The 22,445-nt window shown below is 27.2% G+C and overlaps 2 protein-coding genes across 2 annotated transcripts; both read left to right on the top strand.

The window, feature by feature from the left end:
- The first annotated feature begins 346 nt into the window (after window positions 1-346).
- On the top strand, window positions 347-16,046 carry LOC126897491 (uncharacterized). The gene is made up of 3 exons (XM_050671144.1): window positions 347-441; window positions 501-555; window positions 12,830-16,046. The coding sequence occupies exons 1-3, from the start codon at window positions 436-438 to the stop codon at window positions 15,874-15,876; spliced, it is 3,108 nt and encodes a 1,035-aa protein (XP_050527101.1). The 5' UTR covers window positions 347-435; the 3' UTR covers window positions 15,877-16,046.
- A 4,941-nt stretch (window positions 16,047-20,987) lies between these two features.
- LOC126897494 (uncharacterized) lies at window positions 20,988-21,897 on the top strand. The gene is made up of 2 exons (XM_050671147.1): window positions 20,988-21,163; window positions 21,249-21,897. The coding sequence occupies exons 1-2, from the start codon at window positions 21,144-21,146 to the stop codon at window positions 21,688-21,690; spliced, it is 462 nt and encodes a 153-aa protein (XP_050527104.1). The 5' UTR covers window positions 20,988-21,143; the 3' UTR covers window positions 21,691-21,897.
- Window positions 21,898-22,445: the final 548 nt, after the last annotated feature.

The following is a 22,445-nucleotide window of genomic DNA, read 5'->3' as shown; positions in this document are numbered from 1 at the left end:
AAAATTATTAAACAAACTAATAGCTGCTTTAAAAAAATCGGTGTTTCCATACTTTTTGAACAACCTGTATATATACATACACACACAAATATATAATTGTATTTGTATTAATACTTTAACACATTTTACTAAATTCAATTTAGTATCAATTTCGATTTAGCCAGATTTTTTTACATGTAAATGAATAGATTCACTAAAATAGTTGAGTATAATTAAGTATATCTACATTATTATTTACATAAATTATATTTCTAAAATAAAAAACTAATATATGATGACTGAGNATTATTATTTACTTAAATTATATTTCTAAAATAAAAAACTAATATATGATGACTGAGATTTTTATATATATTCAACTATTTCATTAAAAAATTGTTATTTGTTATTTAGAATAAAAACACTTTTAACATAAGTAAAACAAGAAGAGTAAAAATGAAGGTGAGTAATACACTTTTAATGAATTACTCGATTGAAAATTAAAAATTTATAATTTCTAGCATTGGCAATTAGTATTTTTTTTGATGACAACTTCTTGTTTGAAATTTAATGAAGGTAATTTAGATTTTATATTATTTATTCCTAATAAGTTATCGAGTATAGTGATATTGAACATCTGAAATTTTCTAATTATAATTTTATTAAGTTAACCTATTAATTTGGAAACTTCCATACATTTAAAAAAGCAATTGGAATTTCAAATAACATTAGATTTGACGATTTTGTCATAAATAATTGTAGTATTTATCAAGGTACCAAAATAGGTGGCATTACCTTTATGTCCTCTATTCATGTCATAGATATGTTTTCTTTTATTTTTTTCTCGTTCATCATATTCACTTGATAATTTTTTTATATTAAATTGTAAAACTTTTTTTTATGTTTGACGTTTAATAATAAAAAAAAGGTAGGATTTTCTTAAAAACCAATTTATTATCACAAAGTTCTATTATAATATTGCTTTATACATTATATTATGTACTTTTTGATTATTTTAAAACTATTTTTATTTATTTGTTTGATATTAAAATGTATTTTCAACACTTTTAGTTTTAAATTCAGTAAAACATTTTTGAACTAATTATTCTGTATTAATTTTAAATATTACATAAAAATCACAGTATATATATATGACCTTAGCTAAAATTTGAATTAAAATAATTAAATCATTATTGATGACTTTTCAATTATTTTACTGAACAATATTCCTAACCCTGACATTATAATATAGGTTTTTTTATACAGGATGTTCAGTAAGTCAGGAAACCCGTTTCCTGACTTACTGAACACCCTGTATATTTTATAGTTGCCAGAACGATAATACACCTATTTTTCTTACACGTATCGTTATTAGCGTTTGGAAAATTTTTATATAGATTAATATTTAATGAAATAAAAAATTATTTGAATTATTTATTTGCAATATTTTGTAAGAAAATCAATTAAAATAATTTTCTATTATTATTATTAATTAATTTTTATTCTAATAAAGTTTTGAAATAAATAACTATTTGATATAACATTATAATTACATAATATATTACTAACTACTATTTATTTATTAATTTTTAACAAGTATACACCCAAGTGTGAGTGGTAAACAATGTACGAGTTTTCACAAAAGAATATTGAATATTCAAAGAACTCGTTACAAAAATATTTAACAAATGTTAAATTTAAAAACTTTAAAAATATGTAGAAATATATCATACGATCGATTTTTATTAAGAAAATTAAATTTTAAAGGCAATAACCATTAAACGCACAACACATATTTATATTATATTCCCTATTATTCTCGAAAGTATGTGTCAAACGACCCAAATAATAATTTAATATTTCCTGTTCAACTATATTATAATATTTAATATTGTATTATTTATGTATTTCTTTATTAATCTATTATTATGAAATATTTTATTATTTTAAATTATATACTTTTATTTATATTATCATATTGTAAATTCAACAACTTAAACTAACAATGCATTTTATAAATTAGAATAATTCAAATACGATGTTAACTATTAAACTGCATGCAGCGATAGAATTTTAACAGAGTTAAACTCACAATAAAAAAAATTTAACTTTTTTCAATCTATTACATGATTTTATCATTCTATGGACCGGTGAATAATAATAATTTTTTCAATATTATTTATTTCTTCTATTTAGTATGGGGAGCCAAATCATGGACGAATATTTGAGAATGGAACTGACGGGTGTATTATATAAGAATTTTAAACATTGAACTCTTTACTAATACGTCTAATTAATACTAAGCTAGAAAAAATTTTATTACATACATATTTAATGTGTTCAGTAAAAGATGAGTTACTAGAGATTACAATACCGAGGCACTTAATGTTATTTACAATAATAAAATACGTAATAGTAAATAATAAAACTTTTTAAACATGTAATTGTGATTTCGAAGCAATTGTCTGCATTAATTATTAATTCATATTCTTGACACAAATTATAAAAGTTATTAAAATCCAATTGAACCTTATCAAATCATTAAATTTTTTAATTGACCTATGTAATTTAAAATAAGTTGAAAATAATAAAATATTTAAAATGGTTAAATTTCTCACACAAATTGTTATTAAAAATAATAAAAGCAATATGCGACCACCCAGAGGTATCCCCGACGTTACATTTTTATTTTAGAAATATAATTTCAAATTTTTATTAGTTCTCTTCTATTCATTATATACGACAAAAACCATTGTAACAGTTGATTACTTAAACAATAAAATTTTAATTGCTGAATTCAAATAGTGTGGTTTACATTATAGAAAGTTTTCTAAAAATATATAAATTAATATATAAAGTAACATAAAATATATAATATTATAATGCCAAACTTATTGTTGTAGCTTCGATGCGAAGCTGAGAAGTTATTCATTTTATTATGATGTGTTTTTTCTTTTATGTCTGTTGCCACTTTTTCTCAGTTCTCACTGGACCGATTTCTTTTAACAATACGTCAAAAAATCACAAATCGTATCTAGATGAAGACATTACCCTTAAAAATTGAAAATTTTCCCCTCGTTCCTCGCAAATGGGGGAAATATCCAAAAAAATTACAAATTTAAAAATCGATAAATTTTGTCATTTTTTTCTTAAAACTTCCAATACTTTTTTAAAAATAAACAAATCAACATAATTTTTTTTATACTAAAACCTTAGATATTTCCCTTTCATTTGATACCATTTTTTTGAAAATCTAACACATAACCTGCTCATTGGAAGGGATTTAAAATAGCAACTTATTTACAAAAACTAATTTTTTCAACTTAACTTTTGAAAATGTTCCGGAAATACTGCGTCCTTTCAACATATATAAAATTAAAGCTTATGTCATAAACTATAAAATTAAAAAAAAAAATTGTCCCGACGACCTATTTTCTATGCGCAAATGGCTACTGTATTCAAAATATGCTATTTTTGTGTTAATATCCTGGGTTTTATATTTTATTTTATTTTAAAATATCTTATAAGATCAATATACTGACTTTCATGAATATTATATAATTAAATTGACATAGAATAAAGTTCATAAGACATAAGAAATTAAACGTATCAATTTTTTTTTGCTTTTTTAAAGTCGAAAAAGTAACTTTTAAATTTTACTTAGCTTAAATTGCTAATTTTACCATGCGTCGAACAGTTTCTGAATCGGTAACACTTCTTTCTTTCACGCTTAGGGTACGAGGTTCAAATCCGCCTGTGGCAATTAATATTTTTTTTTTGAGTTAGAAAACAATTTTCAAATTATTTGATTTTTATCTCATTTAGATTCAGTAACTTTAATAAATATCAAAGATCCCATCACTATAGTCTCCCCTCGTAAGAAGAAAATTCTTATTCATGTTAATATTATATTACTATGTGGTTTTTTTTGTGGCTAAGATTTATTTTGCCAACCCTCACTTGACCTACTTTTATCAACGATACGTCAAATTATTACAATGCGTCTTTAGTTGAAGATATTACCCTTAAAAATTGAAAAAAAATCCCTTAATCAAATAACAAGTAGTTTGACCATCTTTATCCATACAAACAATTTAAATCATTAATTTCTAATATTTTTAAAGTATTTACTGTCGAATTTGATTTGATATTATATAATTTTATTTTGAATTTTATTAATTTTTTTTACTCTATTTGTGTGTGCTACTACCAGTCTATAACATTCCAAATTTGTGAGTAACATGTTGCTATATAAATCATAAATCTAAAAAAAAAAAATTATTTTTAGTTTCACCTGAATTTAACAACGGAGGAAATAAAAAATTTAATGTAAATAGTAATTATAAGATTTCCTGGTTGCATATTATATCTTAAGAATACCATTTTTTCTATTTAATGATGTCAATTTCAAACTTTAAAATTGAACTATAAAATATGGTAACAAATTAATTTTTTTTTATAAAATTTTCACTTCAAAGGACAATAAAAAATAGGTTTAAAATTTTTACTTTTCAAATATATAATAAAACATATTAAAAATAAAAATCAATAATAATTTGAAAACAATTAATTTTAAAAATTATATAATATATAATTAAAGAATTACTAATCTGGGTATAATTAAGGAAATAGAAGTTGATGTTGCTTTTGTAATTATCCATCAATTTCTTAGAATTAAACACTATATACAGATTTGCATCGAAGCGTTTCTTATGATAGTGATTTTAATCACTGTTAGATTAAATCTATACTGGACCCAACTGTGCCACGACTCCTGTTGCCGCCTGGGCTGTTCTAAAAAATCCAAAATAAAAATGGGGAATAGAATTCCGCCGTACGGCTTAAAATAGGGGCAACCAATAAACAACAAAAAAAGTTTCTAATCAATTTAAAATTGCTAAAAGAAAAATATTTTTTGTTAACACAAAATAAACTTACCCAGACCAATGAATACAACTAAATAATTAAATACGAACAATTGTACCTACTATTATCGAACCGAATAATCCATAAATATAATACTCCATACTACTTACATGCAGCTATGCTCTTTATGAATAAAGTGAATTACAATTTATAACAGTAAGACAATATCTGTAGTTTCACTGCAACAATTATTAACATTGAACATTTATATTGATAATTTAACAACTAAAATTTATACAACAATGAAATCATAACATCATTCAGTTTCTAATAACAAATTTAAAAAAAAAATTACATGGCTCATATAAATTTGTAAGTTTAAATCACGTATATAGGAACTGAGGTTATTTATGACTAACAGTTGAAAATAATTATTCAAAAAACATATAAAATAATAATGAACTAAATAAGTAAAATTTACATCGAAAACACATAAAAATACAATTAATGCAAGTTACTTACATTAATTATGAATAATATTAATAATGCGAACACATAGAATATTTAAAATACAAGATAATTAATTACTATAACATATTAAAAATAAAATTGATTTTTTTTTAACTTCATAAAAATACTACATATATTAGGCCATATCAGAATATTAGGCAACTAATTAATGGGATAACAATATTATAGGGGGTCATGTTCATCCATTTCATTATCCTCAGCAGTAGGTAGAAAAGCCAGTTTTACCACAGGACGTTTAAACTCTGCTCCGCCAGAATTTGGCTTGGACTTGAAACATTGAATACATTTCCAAACAACCTTTCTAGCAATAATCCTTCCACGTATAGGCCAATACATGTTATGCATATGCGTAAGTAAAGCCTGTGGACCAACATGTATCAAACGTCGATGTTCATGTTCGAAAAGCAAATGTGTAACAACTGAAGTGGAGGGTAAAACAATCGGATTTCGTCCGAAAAATTTCGTACAACTAGGATATTTACAAGATTTTAATTTAAACAATTAAAGCACAACTTTAAACGCATAATTGTTGCTTGTCATTCAGAATTTGGCATCTGAACAAAATTTTCACATGCATATATGCGGTGGGCATCTGTACAAAGTGGACACTTCGTTGAATTTTGCTCACTAGGACGAGTAAAGAAAGTCTTGTTGTTGACACTCATATTTTTAGACCGATTACTCTTTTCTACATAATTAAGAAATAGCACCAACTTGATAGGCAGAAACACGTTTTGCTAAAAATGATTCTATTGCTGCATAAGTGGGCAATTCATTATTTGTTTGTTGCAGTTGACATTCGCCGGCAGTAGTGTCATCTAACTGACTACAAATAAGAGTCACTAGCCAGGCATCCCAATGCTGAACTAGTTGCTCGAGTGCTTTTAGTGCACAAACATGTGAAGCAATATGATGATGCAATTTCCGTAATTCTACAGCTGAAGCTTGATGCACTTTTTGAGAATGAAGTAATGCTCTTATGTGAGTTTGTATGGTGAGCCCTTTATTTTCATACTGTCTGACTAATTCAGAATAAGCCTCTTGATAGTTGGCAGAAGTGAGTGAGTAGTTTTTAATGACATCTGAAGCAGTTCCAGTTAAGCTTGACTTTAAATAATGAAATCGTTGTACATTAGTTATTTTTAAATTTTCGTGAAACAAAGCGTTAAATGTATTGATAAAATCTGGCCAATTGCGAAGATCTCCTTATATCCCAAGATAAATTTTGGTAGATCAATTGCAGGGAGTCTCATAGATTCAATGTGAGATGCTTGCAATTAATTAGAAGTACTTAAGACTTCAGTGACCATAGATTTGTTCAATAAGTCCTCCATAGTGGATTTAAAGTACAGATTTGATCTTCGAGCAGTAAATGTAAATGATTATTTACTAATAATCATTCTCTTCTTCGAAGCCCTGTTATAGGTCAGATATTTCATTATGGGTTTCTATGAATGTAGACCAGTGTTCTTGCAATGAATTTAATCTTATCTTGATTTGTCAAAAACTGTAAACGGCTGGATCATATCTCTCAACAAACTTTTGAATAACAGAAATAGAAGCTTTGGTAGAAGCCCTTCTACGAATGAGTCGCCGAAGGTGCAGGCGGTAACAAAAGGTTAGGTGTAGAAAACGATTTTATAATTTTTTAATTTCTAAGACCTATATTGATTACGTAATTTACCTAAACGTCTAAGTATATGATACTTTTCGGATCGATCTGAAAGGGGCCAAAATTTTTTTTTAAGTTTTAAAAAATTATTAGTTAAATTAATTGTTGTGTTTATTATATGGTGTAAAAAATTTTTTTACTAATAATAAAAATTAATACCTTATTTTCACGTTTTTTAAAACTAAATTTTGATTTTATCTTTATTGATTTCTATCAATGAAGATATCATTGTTACGCAGTATTAAGGCAGAAAAATAACCATACATGCTATTTATCAATTACATAATCATAAATTTATGATCTACAAGATAGATATCAAATGCACAAAATATTATTGAATTTTGTGAAAAGCAACTTAAAATTAATCATTCACATGATGATTACAAAGAATTATTGGAGTTATGTTTATTGTGTGTTGGAAGGAAAAACTCGAGAATAACTAGTTTTAGATCTCTTGGAGCTTTTCATCGAGCTAAATGGATGGCTAAAATAATATATTGCTTAACAATTTATATGTTTCGAGACCAATTTAAATTAACACCTGACAAACTTAAAGGTATACAAGAATTCAATTTATTTATTTTAAAAATATATATACATTTTTGGTCTACTTGTTGTTGCGCAGCTATTGCTCCTCGAAATTATCTTAATTTATTAACTCAACTTAAAGATTACAGTAAAATTAATAAGATTATAAGTGACGTAGGTGTAAAAGCTTTTTCTGGTCATTTATGGTACCTCAGTGTTTCACACTTGTTGGACTACCTTTTTTTGACAACGATTTAACAAATACAGAAAAAAAAATAGTGAAATCCTTAAATAATAAAGCTGAAGCTAATTACAAAAATCGAATTTCAATGAACTCAATTCAAGAAAACATCGGTATTCATCAATTTGTAACAGAAAATACAAAACAATTTTTTTCAGCACTTAGCATTGACTATAATTTTATAAATTATGACCCAGAAACTTGGCTAGAAAATGAAAGTTTCAATTATGGCTATAATAAAGTCAAATTCTTATACGTTGTGAATCATCCAGCAGAGAGAGAAGTAGCTTTGATGACAAATTTTAATAACTCCTTAACGACAGACGAGGAACAAAGACAACATCCTTCAAGTTGTTGAAAAACACAGAAGTGACTTTCCCGATGAAAAAAAATCATCTTTGACTAACAAAAAAAAAAGAAATTAATAAATACAATTATTTATATGTGTTTGTTATTTTAGTGTTCTAAACATTTGTAATAAAAATTGTGGAAAAAATTATTCTATAAAAACCATTAAGTACAAGAAAAATATTAGCTTCAATGCGAAACTGAGAAGGTATTAGTTTTACTATGATGTGTTTATTTTTTTATTTTTTTTTTTTTTGTGTCTGTTACCACTTTTTCTCAGCTCTCACAAAACGGATTTCTTTCAACGATACGTCGAAAGATCACAAATCGTATCTAGTCGAAGACATTACTCTCAAAAATTGAAAAAAATTTTCCTCGTTCCCCGTAAATGGGGGAGACCTCCAAAAAAATTACAAATTTAAAAATCGCTAATTTTCGAAATTTTTTCAATTTTTTTTACTAAAAACTGCCGTAATTTTTTCAAAAATGAACATATCAATATAATTTTTTTTTTATATATACTTGATGTCTTTACCTATCATTTGGCATATAATTTTTATAAATCTAACACTTAACCTGCCCACAGGGGGGGATTTAAAATGACAACTTTTTCACAAAAAATTAACTTTTGAAAGTGTTCCGGAAGGTCTGACACTTTTATATATATCTTAAATTAAAGGTAATGAAATGTACTTTATTATTAAAAAAAAAAATTGACCTATGAACTTGTCTTCGTGGTGAAAATGGCTACCGAATGCTATTTTTGTGTGAAAATTCTCGATTTTATTTTTTACATTTTTAACTTTATAATGCTATAACTTATTGAAAAGTGTATGGATCAACACAATTTTTTTATGAAAAATAATATTTTTTTATAATCTCTTTTTCATTCGACATACTTTATCTTAATCAGGATATTAATAAGGAACTAGCAGTTTATGAAGCTTTTGGAATAATCCACCAATTTTTTAAAATTAAACACTATCTAAAGATTTGCATCGAAGCGTTTTTTTTTGATAGTGATTTTAATCACTGTCAGATATCATTATACTTGATCCAACTATGCCACGTCACCACTGTGCCGCGACCCCCCTGTTCTGGGTTTTTTTAATATTAAGTTAATTATATGATTTAATAAAACATCATAATAAAGTATTAAATTTTATTATTAGTAAAAAAAATTTTTAATTAATTTAACTATTAATTTTGTAAAACTTAAAAAAAATTTTTGGCCCCTTTCAGATCGATCCGAAAAGTATCATATACTTAGACGTTTAGGTAAATTACGTAATCAATATAGGTCTTAGAAATTAGAAAACTATAAAATCGTTTTCTACATTAAAAATACAACATTTTACATATATAGATGATTATAATTGACCAAAATTTAGAATTTTAATCATATTTTAATAAATAAGGGGTATTTTTGGTAAAAATACGAAAAACGCTTTGAGCGACCTGTAAAAATTTTTTTATCGACCTCAAATTGTCAAAACATGTTTTTTTTTATATACTTAATAAATATAGAGGGTGTCTGATAAAAATTTTTGAAGTCGATTTTTTTGCGCCACCCTACACTGTAGATGGATCTTGCATAATGAAATAAATAAATATTAAGTGTGGGCGGATGGCTACCTAAGATTAAACTTATAACTAACAACTTACCGCTATGCCACCAGAAATTTTTTTTTTTTTTACCACACACTTAACAGCAAATGAATGTACAAAGTACTTATTTCACAAATAAAAAATACAAATGTAGTGACTAATACAGGTAATATTGAACTAAATAATTTGAATAAAAATAATTAGATAATCTTACATAAAAATTATAGTTTAATTACTATATTACTGTCCCTTTTTTTTTTTTTTTTTATATAATGATCTAATTAATTAAATTAAATGAATTAATGAAATATTTTAGCTTCGATGCGAAGCTGAGAAGGTATTGGTTTTACTATGATGTGTTTTTTTTTTTTTTTTTTTTGTCTGTTACCACTTTTTCTCAGCTCTCACTGAACGGATTTCTTTCAACGATACGTCAAAAGATCACAAATTGTATCTAGTCGAAGACATTACCCTTCAAAATTGAAAAAATTTCCCTCGTTCCCCGTAAATGGGGGAAACCTCCAAAAAAATTACAAATTTAAAAATTGTTATTTTCGAAATATTTTCAATTTTTTTTACTTAAAACTGCCATAACTTTTTAAAAAATGTATGGATCAATACAATTTTTTTTTGTTAAATAATATTTATATACTTCTTTCATTCGACGTACTTTTTTTTTTAAATCGGACTATTTCCCTTAATACAGGGAGGGGTTCAAAACATAAAAATGCATATATGTAATATACTTTAATATTAAAAAAAAAAATTTCGGACTTTATTTTGTCTTCATGATGAAAATAGCTACGGTGTTCAAAAATATGCTATTTTTGCTATTTAAAATTCTTGGTTTTGTATTTCATTTTATTATTAGGGGATTACACTGATTTTCATAAATATTATATCAATCTAATTGACATGGTATAAAAAGATAAACATATTTTTTTTGTTTCTTTGAAGTCGAAAAAAATAACTTTAAAATTTGAACTAGCTAAATTTCCATTTTTATTAAGTGACGAATGCGACGTACGGTTTCTGAGAAGGTAACACTTGGATCTTTCACGTCTGTGACACTGAATTTTTTCTTAATTCTTTTTGAGTTAGAAAAAAATGTTAAACTCATTTGATTTTTATCTCATTTAGATTCAATAACTTCAATTAATATCAATTCCCATTACTGTAGTCTCCTGTAGTGAAAAGAATTCATATTAATATTATTTTACTATGTGGTTTTTTTTTGTAGCTATCATTTATTTTCTCAGCTCTCACTTGACATACTTTTTTGACAAATTTTTTTTTTTAATTAAACATTATCTATAGATTTGCATCGAAGCGTTTTTTATGATAGTGATTTTAATCACTGTCAGATATCATCTATACTGGACCCAACTATGCCACGACCCCACTGTGCTGTTGCTTTTGTTTGAACAAGATTAGCTAAAATTTGCCCCTTATTTCTGCGTGCCGCAACTTAAAATGCACTACGATCACGTCGAGGTTACCAAATTTTGCCGCCTGGGCTGTTCTAAAAAATTCAAAATAAAAATGGGGAATAGAACTCCATCGTACGGCTTAAAATAGGGGCAAGTAATAATTAACAAAAAAAGTTTCTAATCAATTTAAAATTGCTATAAGAAAAATATTTTTTGTCAACACAAAATAAGCTTGTTCAGTTTAATAAATGCAACTAAATAGTCAAATACGAACAACCGAATCTTTTATTGCTGAATTAAATAATCAAGAAATATAACCATCCATATTACTTACATTCAGTTCTACATTTTGCTTGAATAATTTGAATAAAATGAACTACAATTTATAAAAGTGATATGCTACCTGTAGTTTTATTATAATAATGTTCTAACCAATGAAAAAAAAACAGAATACAACTATATGAATTTACAATAATAACATGAACAATGTATTTTAAAACGAAACTTGAACAAAGTTTTTACTGATTCATACAAAAACAACAATTAATTCAAATGAAAGACCAACGTAACTTAAACTAAACTGTATAATACAACAAGTACATATATTTCTTTTTTGAATAAAACGACTAAACAATACAGGCCACTGATAAGGCGTCCTAACAGCTGATAGCGTACAAGCATTACCAGCTGATCACACCCAACCAGTGCAGCTCTCACACTTGTGCTGGTTTTTTCAAAATATAAATGCCTATTCCTGTTTGGAATTTAAATGTTTAAAATATTCATGAATAATAATTTTTAACTGCAATAATGATAATCTATATACAAATTAGTGCTCAATGAGTGTTTAGACATTATTAGTTTTTTGACGGCAATTAAAATTGACAACTAGTCCGGTTATTTTCTAATTGAATCTGTTATTATCTCTTAGCTTACTTTATAATTTATGCATTAGTGATGCCATTGTGCTCTTAGTTTAATAATTGGTGTATGAAAAGTGTTGATTTAAATTCTCATTATTTTATTATAATATTAGTGCTGATGTCAATATTATTCTTTAAGCTGTCCTACATAACAATGTTATTGGATAAATATTAAAAATTATTATTCGAACAAAAATTTATTCAAATTTTTTGTACCAAAAATTCTATTATAAAAAAAAAATTAATATAAAATTTTATTTGGAAAATACTATTTATTCGTATTCGAAACACTCTAATATTTTACAAAAAAATTTAATAATAGTGAAACGTTTAATTAGGAAAGTTTCAGCCTTAAATTGATATCATATTGAAGAATTGGTTTTTTTGTTATTTAATTACATAAATGATTCGATTTTATTACAATTCCCAAGTATAGTAATATAATAATAAATATAGAAATATACCAACTTTTTTTATTAAAAAGAATCAAATTAAATATTTATAATTAATTGAAAAAGAATCAAAATTTATGAATTTTTAATGATAAAAATCATTAAATCGTCACCAACGTCAAAAGTCATAATTATAATTTTCAATTTTATTAACAAGATTAATTAATTTTATATATTTATTAGATATCTTTTTGGTAAGCAAAATAAAATTGTAATATGTTAAAAATTAATTAATTATTATGCTCAATTAGGAATTGTAAATAGATATTCGGAAGACAAAAATAAATGTCAATTTAAAAAAGGTACGACGAGTACAGCTGCTAAAATCGGTGACATAGGAACATTAAAACTTGCTTACGAGAGTGGATGTGAATGGGATGATGATACAACAAAAAAAGCTGCTGCGAATGGGCATTTGGAATGTCTAAGATATGTACATGAAAATGGATGTAAATGGGATGAAAAAACCACAAAAGCTGCAGCTGCCAAAGGACATTTAAAATGCTTAAAATATGCACATGAAAATGGATGTAAATGGGATGAAAAAACCACAGAGGCTGCTGCAGCAAATGGAAATTTGAAATGCTTAAAATATGCTCATAAGAAAGGCTGTAAATGGGATAGGAAAACAACAAAGGCTGCTGCTGCAAATGGCCATTTGAAATGCTTAAAATATGCTTATGAAAAGGGATGCAGATGGGATAACGATATAACTATAGTTGCTGCAGAAGGAGGCCATTTAGACTGCTTAATGTATGCTCATGAGAAGGGATGCAGATGGGGTGAAGAAACAACTACAGTTGCTGCAGAAGGTGGTCATTTAGATTGCTTAATATATGCTCATGTAAATGGATGTCAATGGAATGTGTGGACAGCAGACGCAGCAGCAAATTATGGTAATTTGGAAATCTTAAAATACGTTCATGAGAAAGGCTGTAAATGGGATCGAAAAACCACAAAATCAGCTGCTTTAAATGGAAATATAAAATGCTTAAAATATGCTCACGAAAACGGTTGCGAATGGGACAAAGAGACAACTAGAGCTGCTGCACAACGTGGCCATTTAGACTGCCTAAAATATGCTCATGAAAACGATTGCGAATGGGACGAAGAGACAACTAGAGCTGCTGCACAAGGCGGCCATTTAGACTGCTTAATTTATGCTCATGAAAATGGCTGTAAATGGGATGAAACTACAACAGTGGCGGCTGCACAAAAAGGCAGTTTAGAGTGTTTAAAATATGCTCACCTAAATGGTTGCAATTGGGACGAAGGAATGACTATGGCTGCTGTATTAGGAGGTAATTTGGATTGTTTAATATATGCACATCAAAATGGATGTGGTTGGAATGACATAATAACGCAAATAGCTGCTTTTAGAGGTGATTTAAATATGATGAAATATGCTCATGAAAATGGTTGTCCTTGGTCTAAAAACACATTATTTATAGCTGCTGAGAATGATAACTTAGATTGCATAATATATGCTCACAAAAATGGATGTCCATGGAATGAAAAGACAACTGGAGTTGCAGCTTATAATGGTAACTTAGAAATATTAAAATACATACATGAAAACGGTTGCGAATGGGATAAAGAAACATTATTATTAGCAGCTACGAAGGGTAATTTAGATTGTTTAAAATATGCTTATGAGCATGGATGCCGCTATTGGGTCGAAGGTACTACTAGAGGAGCTGCTAAAAACGGACATTTAGACTGTCTGAAATATGCTTATAACAATGGTTGTCAATGGGATGAAGGCACGACAAGGGAAGCCGCTGCGAATGGTTTCATTGACTGTTTGGTATTTGCTTGTGAACACGGTTGCGAATGGGACGAAGAAACAACTAGTGTTGCTGCACAAGGTGGCCATTTAGACTGCTTAATATATGCTCAGAAAAACGGTTGCGAATGGGACGAAGAAACAGCTACAGTTGCTGCACAAGGCGGCCATTTAGACTGTTTAATTTACGCTCATGAAAATGGATGCAAATGGGACAAGGAAACAACTAGAGGTGCTGCACAAGGCGGACATTTAGACTGCTTAATTTACGCTCATGAAAATGGATGCGAATGGAACAAAGAAACAACTATAGTTGCTGCACAAGGCGGCCATTTAGATTGCTTAATTTATGCTCATAATAATGGATGTGAATGGGATGAAACAATAACGAAACAAGCTGCACTTAATGGTGATTTAAAAATGTTAAAATACGCTCATGAAAATGGATGTAATTGGGCCACACGTACAATAATTTCAACTGTCGAAAGTGGTTGTTTGGATTGCTTGAAATATGTCCATGAAAACGGCTGCGATTGGGATGACGAAACGACTAGAGTTGCAGCAGAAAACGGATATTTGGACTGCTTAAAATATGCTCATGAAAAGGGATGTAATTGGGCTGCATATACAATAATTTCTTCTGTCTTGTTTGGATATTTAGACTGCTTAAAATACGCTCATGAAAATGGATGTAAATGGGAAGAAGGAACGACTAGAATTGCTGCAAGAGGTGGCCATTTAGACTGTTTAATATATGCTCATGAAAACGAATGTCCATGGGATATAGGCACTACAAAAGCGGCGGCAAATAATGGTCATTTAGAATGTTTAAAATACGCTCATGAAAACGGATGCAAATGGGATAACGGCACAACTAGAGCAGCTGCTGCACTCGGTTATTTTGATTGTTTGAAATATGCACATGATAATGGATGTGAATGGGACGAAATAATAATGGAATTGGCTGTTTCTAGAAGTGATTTTAAAATATTAAAATATGGCTACGAAAATGGACATCCAATGAATGCAAACGCATATAGAGCTGCCGTTTTAAAAGGTAAACTAGAAATATTAAAATATGCTCATGAAAATGGTTATAAATGGGATAAAAAAGCAACATGGTTATTTGCTGCTAACGGTCATTTACAATGTTTAAAATATGCCCATGAAAATGGTTACGAATGGGACGAAGGAACAATTGTTGCAGCAGCCGTGCATGGTAAATTAAATTGCCTAAAATTTGCCCGTCAAGTTGGAAGGGATTGGATCGAAGGTACAATGAGAGGGGCTGCTTCGAATGGACATTTAGACTGCCTTAAATATGCTTATAATAATGGTTGCAAATGGGATGAAGGCACCACGAGGGAAGCCGCCGCGAGCGGTTGTATTGAATGTTTGATATTTGCTCGTGAAAACGGTTGCGAATGGAGTGAAAATACAAAAGTTACAGCTGTCTTGCATGGTCATTTTAATTGTTTAAAATATGCTCATGTAAATGGTTGTCCTAATTAGATTTCCATTGTTTTTATTATCATTATTATTTTTATGTTAATTTATGTTGGTAATTTACATTTTATTTTAAATAATTATACTTAATATCACCAAAGGTAATAATGTTATTGATAGCATACTTTTTTTTTGCTAAATAAATCTTCTAAATTTTGTATTTATTTCACGAAGTAATACGAAATCTAACATCACCCCATTAAAAAAAAATGTCCGAATTTTTGACAATTTTCGTACCAATATTCAAATATTTATGTTAAGTTTACACCACACTTGTGTAAAATTACCGTGTATATTAAAAATATTTTCTCACAATGATAGATAGATAATAAATATTAGTATAAAATAGTTTTGCTGAAAATTAAAATAAATTACAAATATCATAAGTTTGGTGACTGAATAAATAAAAAGGTGTAACAATGACACGTGGACTACTTAAATATAAATTTTTAAAAAAATAGTATCCTATTGTTACGTTGTTTTATTTTGATAAAATATTTTTATATTAATTTGGCATATCTTTCAACTAAGCAAGTACACAGTTTTTAATAGATTTTAAAATGAAAAATTTAAATATAAAAAATATTTAAATCAATGAGCCTTAAATATTACTAAATTTCACTCAATTTTTTTAATTTTTATGTCAGAACTTTAAATAAATTTAGCCAATAGTTTCAATAATCATATTTTATATTATAATCCCAGACAAAATTTTACTATTTACTTTTTTTAATAGTATTGAAAAATGATTTTCTTTTGAATAATGTATTTTCAACATATGGCAGTAAAGTATAGATGCAAATTGTTAGGTATAGTCTTATAATCGAGTAAAAATAATTTTTAATCAATAAGTCCATAAATTTTCTTACGTGAAATTTATTATAACTTTACTATAAATTTATTTATTTTTTTTTTTAAGATTAAGAAATAAAATTGTACATATACAGGGTGGCCCACCACTCACTGACAACTTAAATAACTTTTGATCCAGTTAATATTTTTAGTTGATTTTTTTTTTAAATAATAGTTATACGTTAGGTCTATAGCTATATCTCAATAATTATTTTTTTTACATTTTATTAAAAATATTAATTATTTTTAAATTTTAAATAAAATGTAAAAAAAAAATCTAAGATAGCTATTTTGTAGAGTAGAATTTAAGAAAAATTTTAGTAAAAAAATATCTTATTAATATTCAGTAGTAAATATTCTGTAGCGTTTTGAAGTTTGTGAAAATTTGAATTTTCATGTACTATTTTACGGTATTAAACATTGAAATACGTATTGAGAAAAGGACAGAAGAAAACGCTATCTTTTCAATATACTTTTGAATGAGAGTGATAAGTAATAATTGCCTTATCTAATTTCTTATCATGGTATTAATGCCAAGTTTGTAATGTATACACATTATCATCATATGTATACACAGTAATCATGAAAAGATAGCGTTTTCTTCTGTCCTTTTCTCAATACGTATTTCAATGTTTAATACCGTAAAATAGTACATGAAAATTCAAATTTTCACAAACTTCAAAACGCTACAGAATATTTACTACTGAATATTAATAAGATATTTTTTTACTAAAATTTTTCTTAAATTCTACTCTACAAAATAGCTATCTTAGATTTTTTTTTTACTTTTTGTTTAAAATTTTAAAATAATTAATATTTTTAATAAAATGTAAAAAAATTAATTATTGAGATATAGCTATAGACCTAACGCCAAGGCGTAACATTTATTACAACTTTCACATTGTATTTTATAAATGCCTGATTTCCCCCCTTCATCTACCTTATCTTTAGGGTTACCTAATAAATCTCTTAAATTATTACTCTTAGATGTTACCAAAGTAATACCAAAATTCTTAAATATTTTAGTTAATCCATTTGAGATGCCCGGATAAAATAAAATTGGTGATCTAATTACTTTTTGTTCCCCCTCGCTGGAGAGTGTACTAGCTGCCCTCCTTTCTTTTTTCCATTTTTGTTTGTAAAATACAATGTGAAAGTTGTAATAAATGTTACGTAGGACAAACAAAAAGAAATATAGGGGTCAGGTTTAAAAAGCACTTAAGAAATATTAAAAATCAAGAAATTGAGAAATCTCCAGTGGCTGAACATTTATTGACACATAATCACTCTATTAAAACCATAAAACTAATTAAAAACGTAAATAATTACAAAGAACTTAATATCAGAGAAGCAATAGAAATGTTTAAAAATAAAAACAATTTAATTAATTGGGATCTTGGCCCACTGAAAAATTCATTATTAAACTTGTGTAAACTGGCAAAATGTGATAATATTACTTAGTGATAACGTCACTAGGTGATAAGGTCACTAGGGGTATATAAGGGAGTTTTTTCTAGTCGGGGTGTCAGTATGTGTTTAGCGTTGATAATGGTAACATTGTTTCCGAAATACGTATCCGCGACTTTTCATTAATTTTTTTTTTGTGGCTTTGAGTTTAATAATATTTTTAATATTTTTTAGTTTTTTTTTAAATTAATAATATTTTTAATATAGTTTTAATTTTACTTTATTATCTATAATATATTATAATTATAATACTGTATAACTTAAGTTATATTTAGTTATAATATTTTAGTAATATTAGCTGTTATTATGATATCAATTTTTCTAGTGTTACTACTGAACTAATTATCACATTAGTTTACATTAATCATGATAAACTCATCAGACATAGTAAACTTTAAATCATAGTAGCTAAAATATTACAAAAAATGTAGCATCCCTTTTGTAATATAAAAGCCATAATACGTCGTTACTTTCCAAGAAATCAAAAAACTAATTTCGGAATTTCATAATATTTCATAAAATTTCAATTAATTTATAATTTGGAATATTATGAGTTTATTTTGGTTATCCAATAACACTAGTTTACAACAAAATTGACCTATGACTTATGATAGTCATTTTTAATGTAAAATCGTCCACTGAGTTCGAAAATGAAGTCCAAAATACAAAAAGTAGAACAGTTTTTGAGTTATTGCGAAATTAGCGTTTTTCGTGTACCGCGAAAAAACGTTTTCATTATATTCTAAATATCTTTAATTGCATTCAACTGATTTTCATTTTTTTTACATAAAATTAAACAATATTAAATTACCTATAACTTTTATCTTAAAAAATTTTTTAATTGACTTTTTTGTCGTTTGCTATCTACGAATTTACCACTGAATTTTTATCATTTTTTTCAAAATATCAGAAAAAATTCAGAGTTTTACGTAAAATACACCAATAAAAAATAAATTTATCAACAATAATTTCAATAGACGTTATACTCTAATACATAACAAAGAAAATGATATATTATTTTGTAAAATTGATAAAAAAATGAAGAAGTTATGCGCGATTGAAAAATAAAACTAATTTCCTAATATCAGAGTTTTCTAATTCGATGCTTTAATTTTGTAAAATATAGAAAAATTACTGACAATATTACTTTTCAAAACAAAATTACGATTTTTTAAATAACTTAAGGTTATTTCCTTCAAAATGAAATTTTGAATTACGAACCAAAAAACTTCGCCTTGGCCTCACTGCTCATCACTAATTGGTAGCACTGAACATTTTGTCATTTGAAATAAAACGGATAAATTTATTTTGGTCATAAAAGCGTTTTATATTCTATTAATACAAGGTGTGACAATAAAATAACGAGACTTTCTAAATATATCCTAAACTATTAACGTTATCTATAAAACTATTATTGAAATATGATTAGGAAACACTTATATAAAAGTACTATAAACAATGATGAAGTCGGTTAACTTTCTTATACGTTAGTAACCTTGTTATTAGTGCAAATTCGACTATACTGCCGAAAAATGTTAGATATAAAAGTCGAACAACGTGTTAACATTAAATTTCTCGTTAAATTAAAAAAAACTGCCGCAGAATCATTTCGTATGTTATGTGAAGTTTATGGTGAAGAATATTTATCAAGAGCTCACGTTTTTTAATGGCACAAACGGCTTTGCAATGGAAGAGAGGACGTGGAAGACGATGATCATTCTTGACTTCGTACCACATGTTCAACAAACGAAAAAGTCAAAAAAATTGATAAAATTATTCGGCAAGACCGTCGATTAAGTGTTAGAGCTGTAGCAGAGATGGTAAATATTGATAAAGATAGTGTTCGTAAAATTTTAGTTGAAAATTTAAATATGAAAAAATTGTGTGCTAAAATGGTCCCTAAAAATTTGACGATTGATCAAAAATTCAATCGCAAAGAAATTTGTTCTGACACCTTAAAAATGATCAAAGATGATCCATCTTTTATAAATAATATCATTACGTGTGATAAAACGTGAATTTTTACATATGATTCTGAAACTAAAAGGCAATCTATGCATTGGAAGACATCAACTTCCCCAAGAATGAAGAAAGCACGAATGAGCAAGCAATGCTCATTGTTTTCTTTGACATTAAGGGAATAATTTTTGTTGAATGGGTTGTTAATGGGTAAACTGTCAACCAATTTTATTATAAATATGTATTAATTAAATTAAGAGAACGTGTTAGAAAAAAGCGACCAGATCTGTGGAAGAATGGCTGGGTTCTTCACCAAGACAATACTCCAGCTCACAGTGCATTTTTAATTCAAAGTTTTTTAACTGAAAAAAATATTTCTATACTTCAATATCCCCCGTACTTGCCAGACCTTGCTCCTTGTGACTTCTTCTTATTTCCAAAAATTAAAAGTTTTTTAAAAGGAACCCATTTTCAAACGTTTGATGACGTAAAAATGAAAACGGCAGAACTTCTAAAAGGACTAACTGAAAGCGATTGGCAATATTGTTTTCAAGAATGGCAGCGACTTATGCAACAGTGTGTTGATGCTGAGTGAAGGTACATTGAAGGTGACAATCATTAAATTTTTAAATTTTTAAAATAAATAACTTTTATTAAAAAAGTCTCGTTATTTTATTGTCACACCTATACGAGGTGTGACATAGAAAATATGAATATACGATTCATATTTTCTACGATATTTAAATAATCCATATAACTATTTTACGTTTATTTTTATAAAGATAAAAATGAGTTCGAATAAACGTCAATGTAAGTGTAAGAATAACCCCAATAAATTTTGTTATGCGTGTGGCGAATATATTTTTGTTACACAGCCGAATTTTACTAGTACATTGCTATCTGCGTATTGTCTTTACTTTAATATTTCTCCAGAGAACTTAAGTGAATCGTGGACGCCAAATGTCTTATGTAACACGTGCAAAACTGGATTAACAATGTGGATGACAAGCGCAAAGTAAAAAAAAATATATATTTTTGAAATTGTTTACATTATTTATGTATAAAATAAATAAAATCTTAAAAATTTTCATTTGCTTTAGACGATACTTATCATTTGATGTACCAACAATTTGGCGACAACCAATGTGTCACGAAGTTGATTGCTACTTCTGCTTGACTAAAATAAAGCAACATCGACGTCATAAAACAGTTGAATATGCACATATAAACTCCATGTCAAAACCAGTTCCACATTTACTCTCAGTTAAATATCATGTTTGCCCCAAAAGGAAAAAAGAATATAGTGAATCGCCAGAATCCAGTAATCATGCCGAGTGTAAGACTGACATTAGTTTTAAACTTGAAAAAATTCCGAAGCTTTTTACCCAAACTGAACTTAATGATTTAATAAGAGATTTAAAATTCTCAAAGGAAAAATCAGAGTTATTGGCGTCAAGATTGCAAGAACGAAATTTATTAAAATCACAAGTAAAAGTTACATTTTACAGAAGTCGTCAGAAAATTATGCTCAATATTATATAAAAAAAACAATGTTTGTTATTGTAACGAAATTTACGGTTTGTTTAAAGAATTTGGTGAGCCATATGATCCAACCGAATGGCGTTTGTTTATTGATAGCAATAAACTAAGTTTGAAAGCAGTTTTACTGCACCAAGGAAACATCAAACCTTCAATTCCATAAGCGCATGCTGTAAATATGAAAGAATCGTATGAATCAATGGATATATTACTTTCTCTAATCAACTACAATAAACACAATTGAAAAATTTGTGCAGACATTAAAGTCATTGCAATGGTAACTGGCTTGCAACAAGGATACACAAAATACATGTGTTTTTTGTGTACATGGGATAGTCGAGCACGTCAAGAACATTACACACGAAAATATTGGCCAGATCGAGTTAACTTAACAGTGGGCAAAGAAAATGTCAAATTCAATCCTCTTGTTAATAAAAATAGAATAATCCTGCCACCTTTACATATTAAACTTGGACTTTTTAAAAATTTTGTTAAAGCTTTAAATAAAAATGGAAATTCATTTACTTATTTGAAAACTGTGTTTCCACATTTGTCTGATGCAAAAATCAAAGAAGGTATTTTCATAGGACCACAAATAAAAAAACTAATGAACGACTCCAATTTTGTGTTAACTTTATCAAAAGACGAGGCTTTAGCATAGAACTCGTTTCGTTTGGTTGTAAATACTTTTTTAGGAAAATTCAAAAGTTTAAATTATAGAGAAATAGTAGACGATTTATTGATAAACTATTCAAAAA

This window comes from Daktulosphaira vitifoliae, unplaced genomic scaffold (assembly GCF_025091365.1).
Source record: "Daktulosphaira vitifoliae isolate Bord-2020 unplaced genomic scaffold, ASM2509136v1 Scaffold_2, whole genome shotgun sequence".
Lineage (NCBI taxonomy): Eukaryota > Metazoa > Arthropoda > Insecta > Hemiptera > Phylloxeridae > Daktulosphaira > Daktulosphaira vitifoliae.
The sequence above is the reverse complement of the archived record's forward strand: the minus strand, read 5'-3'. Positions and strand labels throughout refer to the sequence as shown.

What these genes read in the sequence shown, in the direction of transcription:
- LOC126897494 (XM_050671147.1), top strand. Translation starts at nt 21,144, where the DNA reads ATGTGGATGACAAGCGCAAA. An exon ending in ATGTGGATGACAAGCGCAAA is followed by an intron (nt 21,164 to 21,248) that starts GTAAAAAAAAAT and finishes CATTTGCTTTAG; the next exon opens with ACGATACTTATCATTTGATG.
- LOC126897491 (XM_050671144.1), top strand. An exon ending in TTGTTTGAAATTTAATGAAG is followed by an intron (nt 556 to 12,829) that starts GTAATTTAGATT and finishes ATGCTCAATTAG; the next exon opens with GAATTGTAAATAGATATTCG.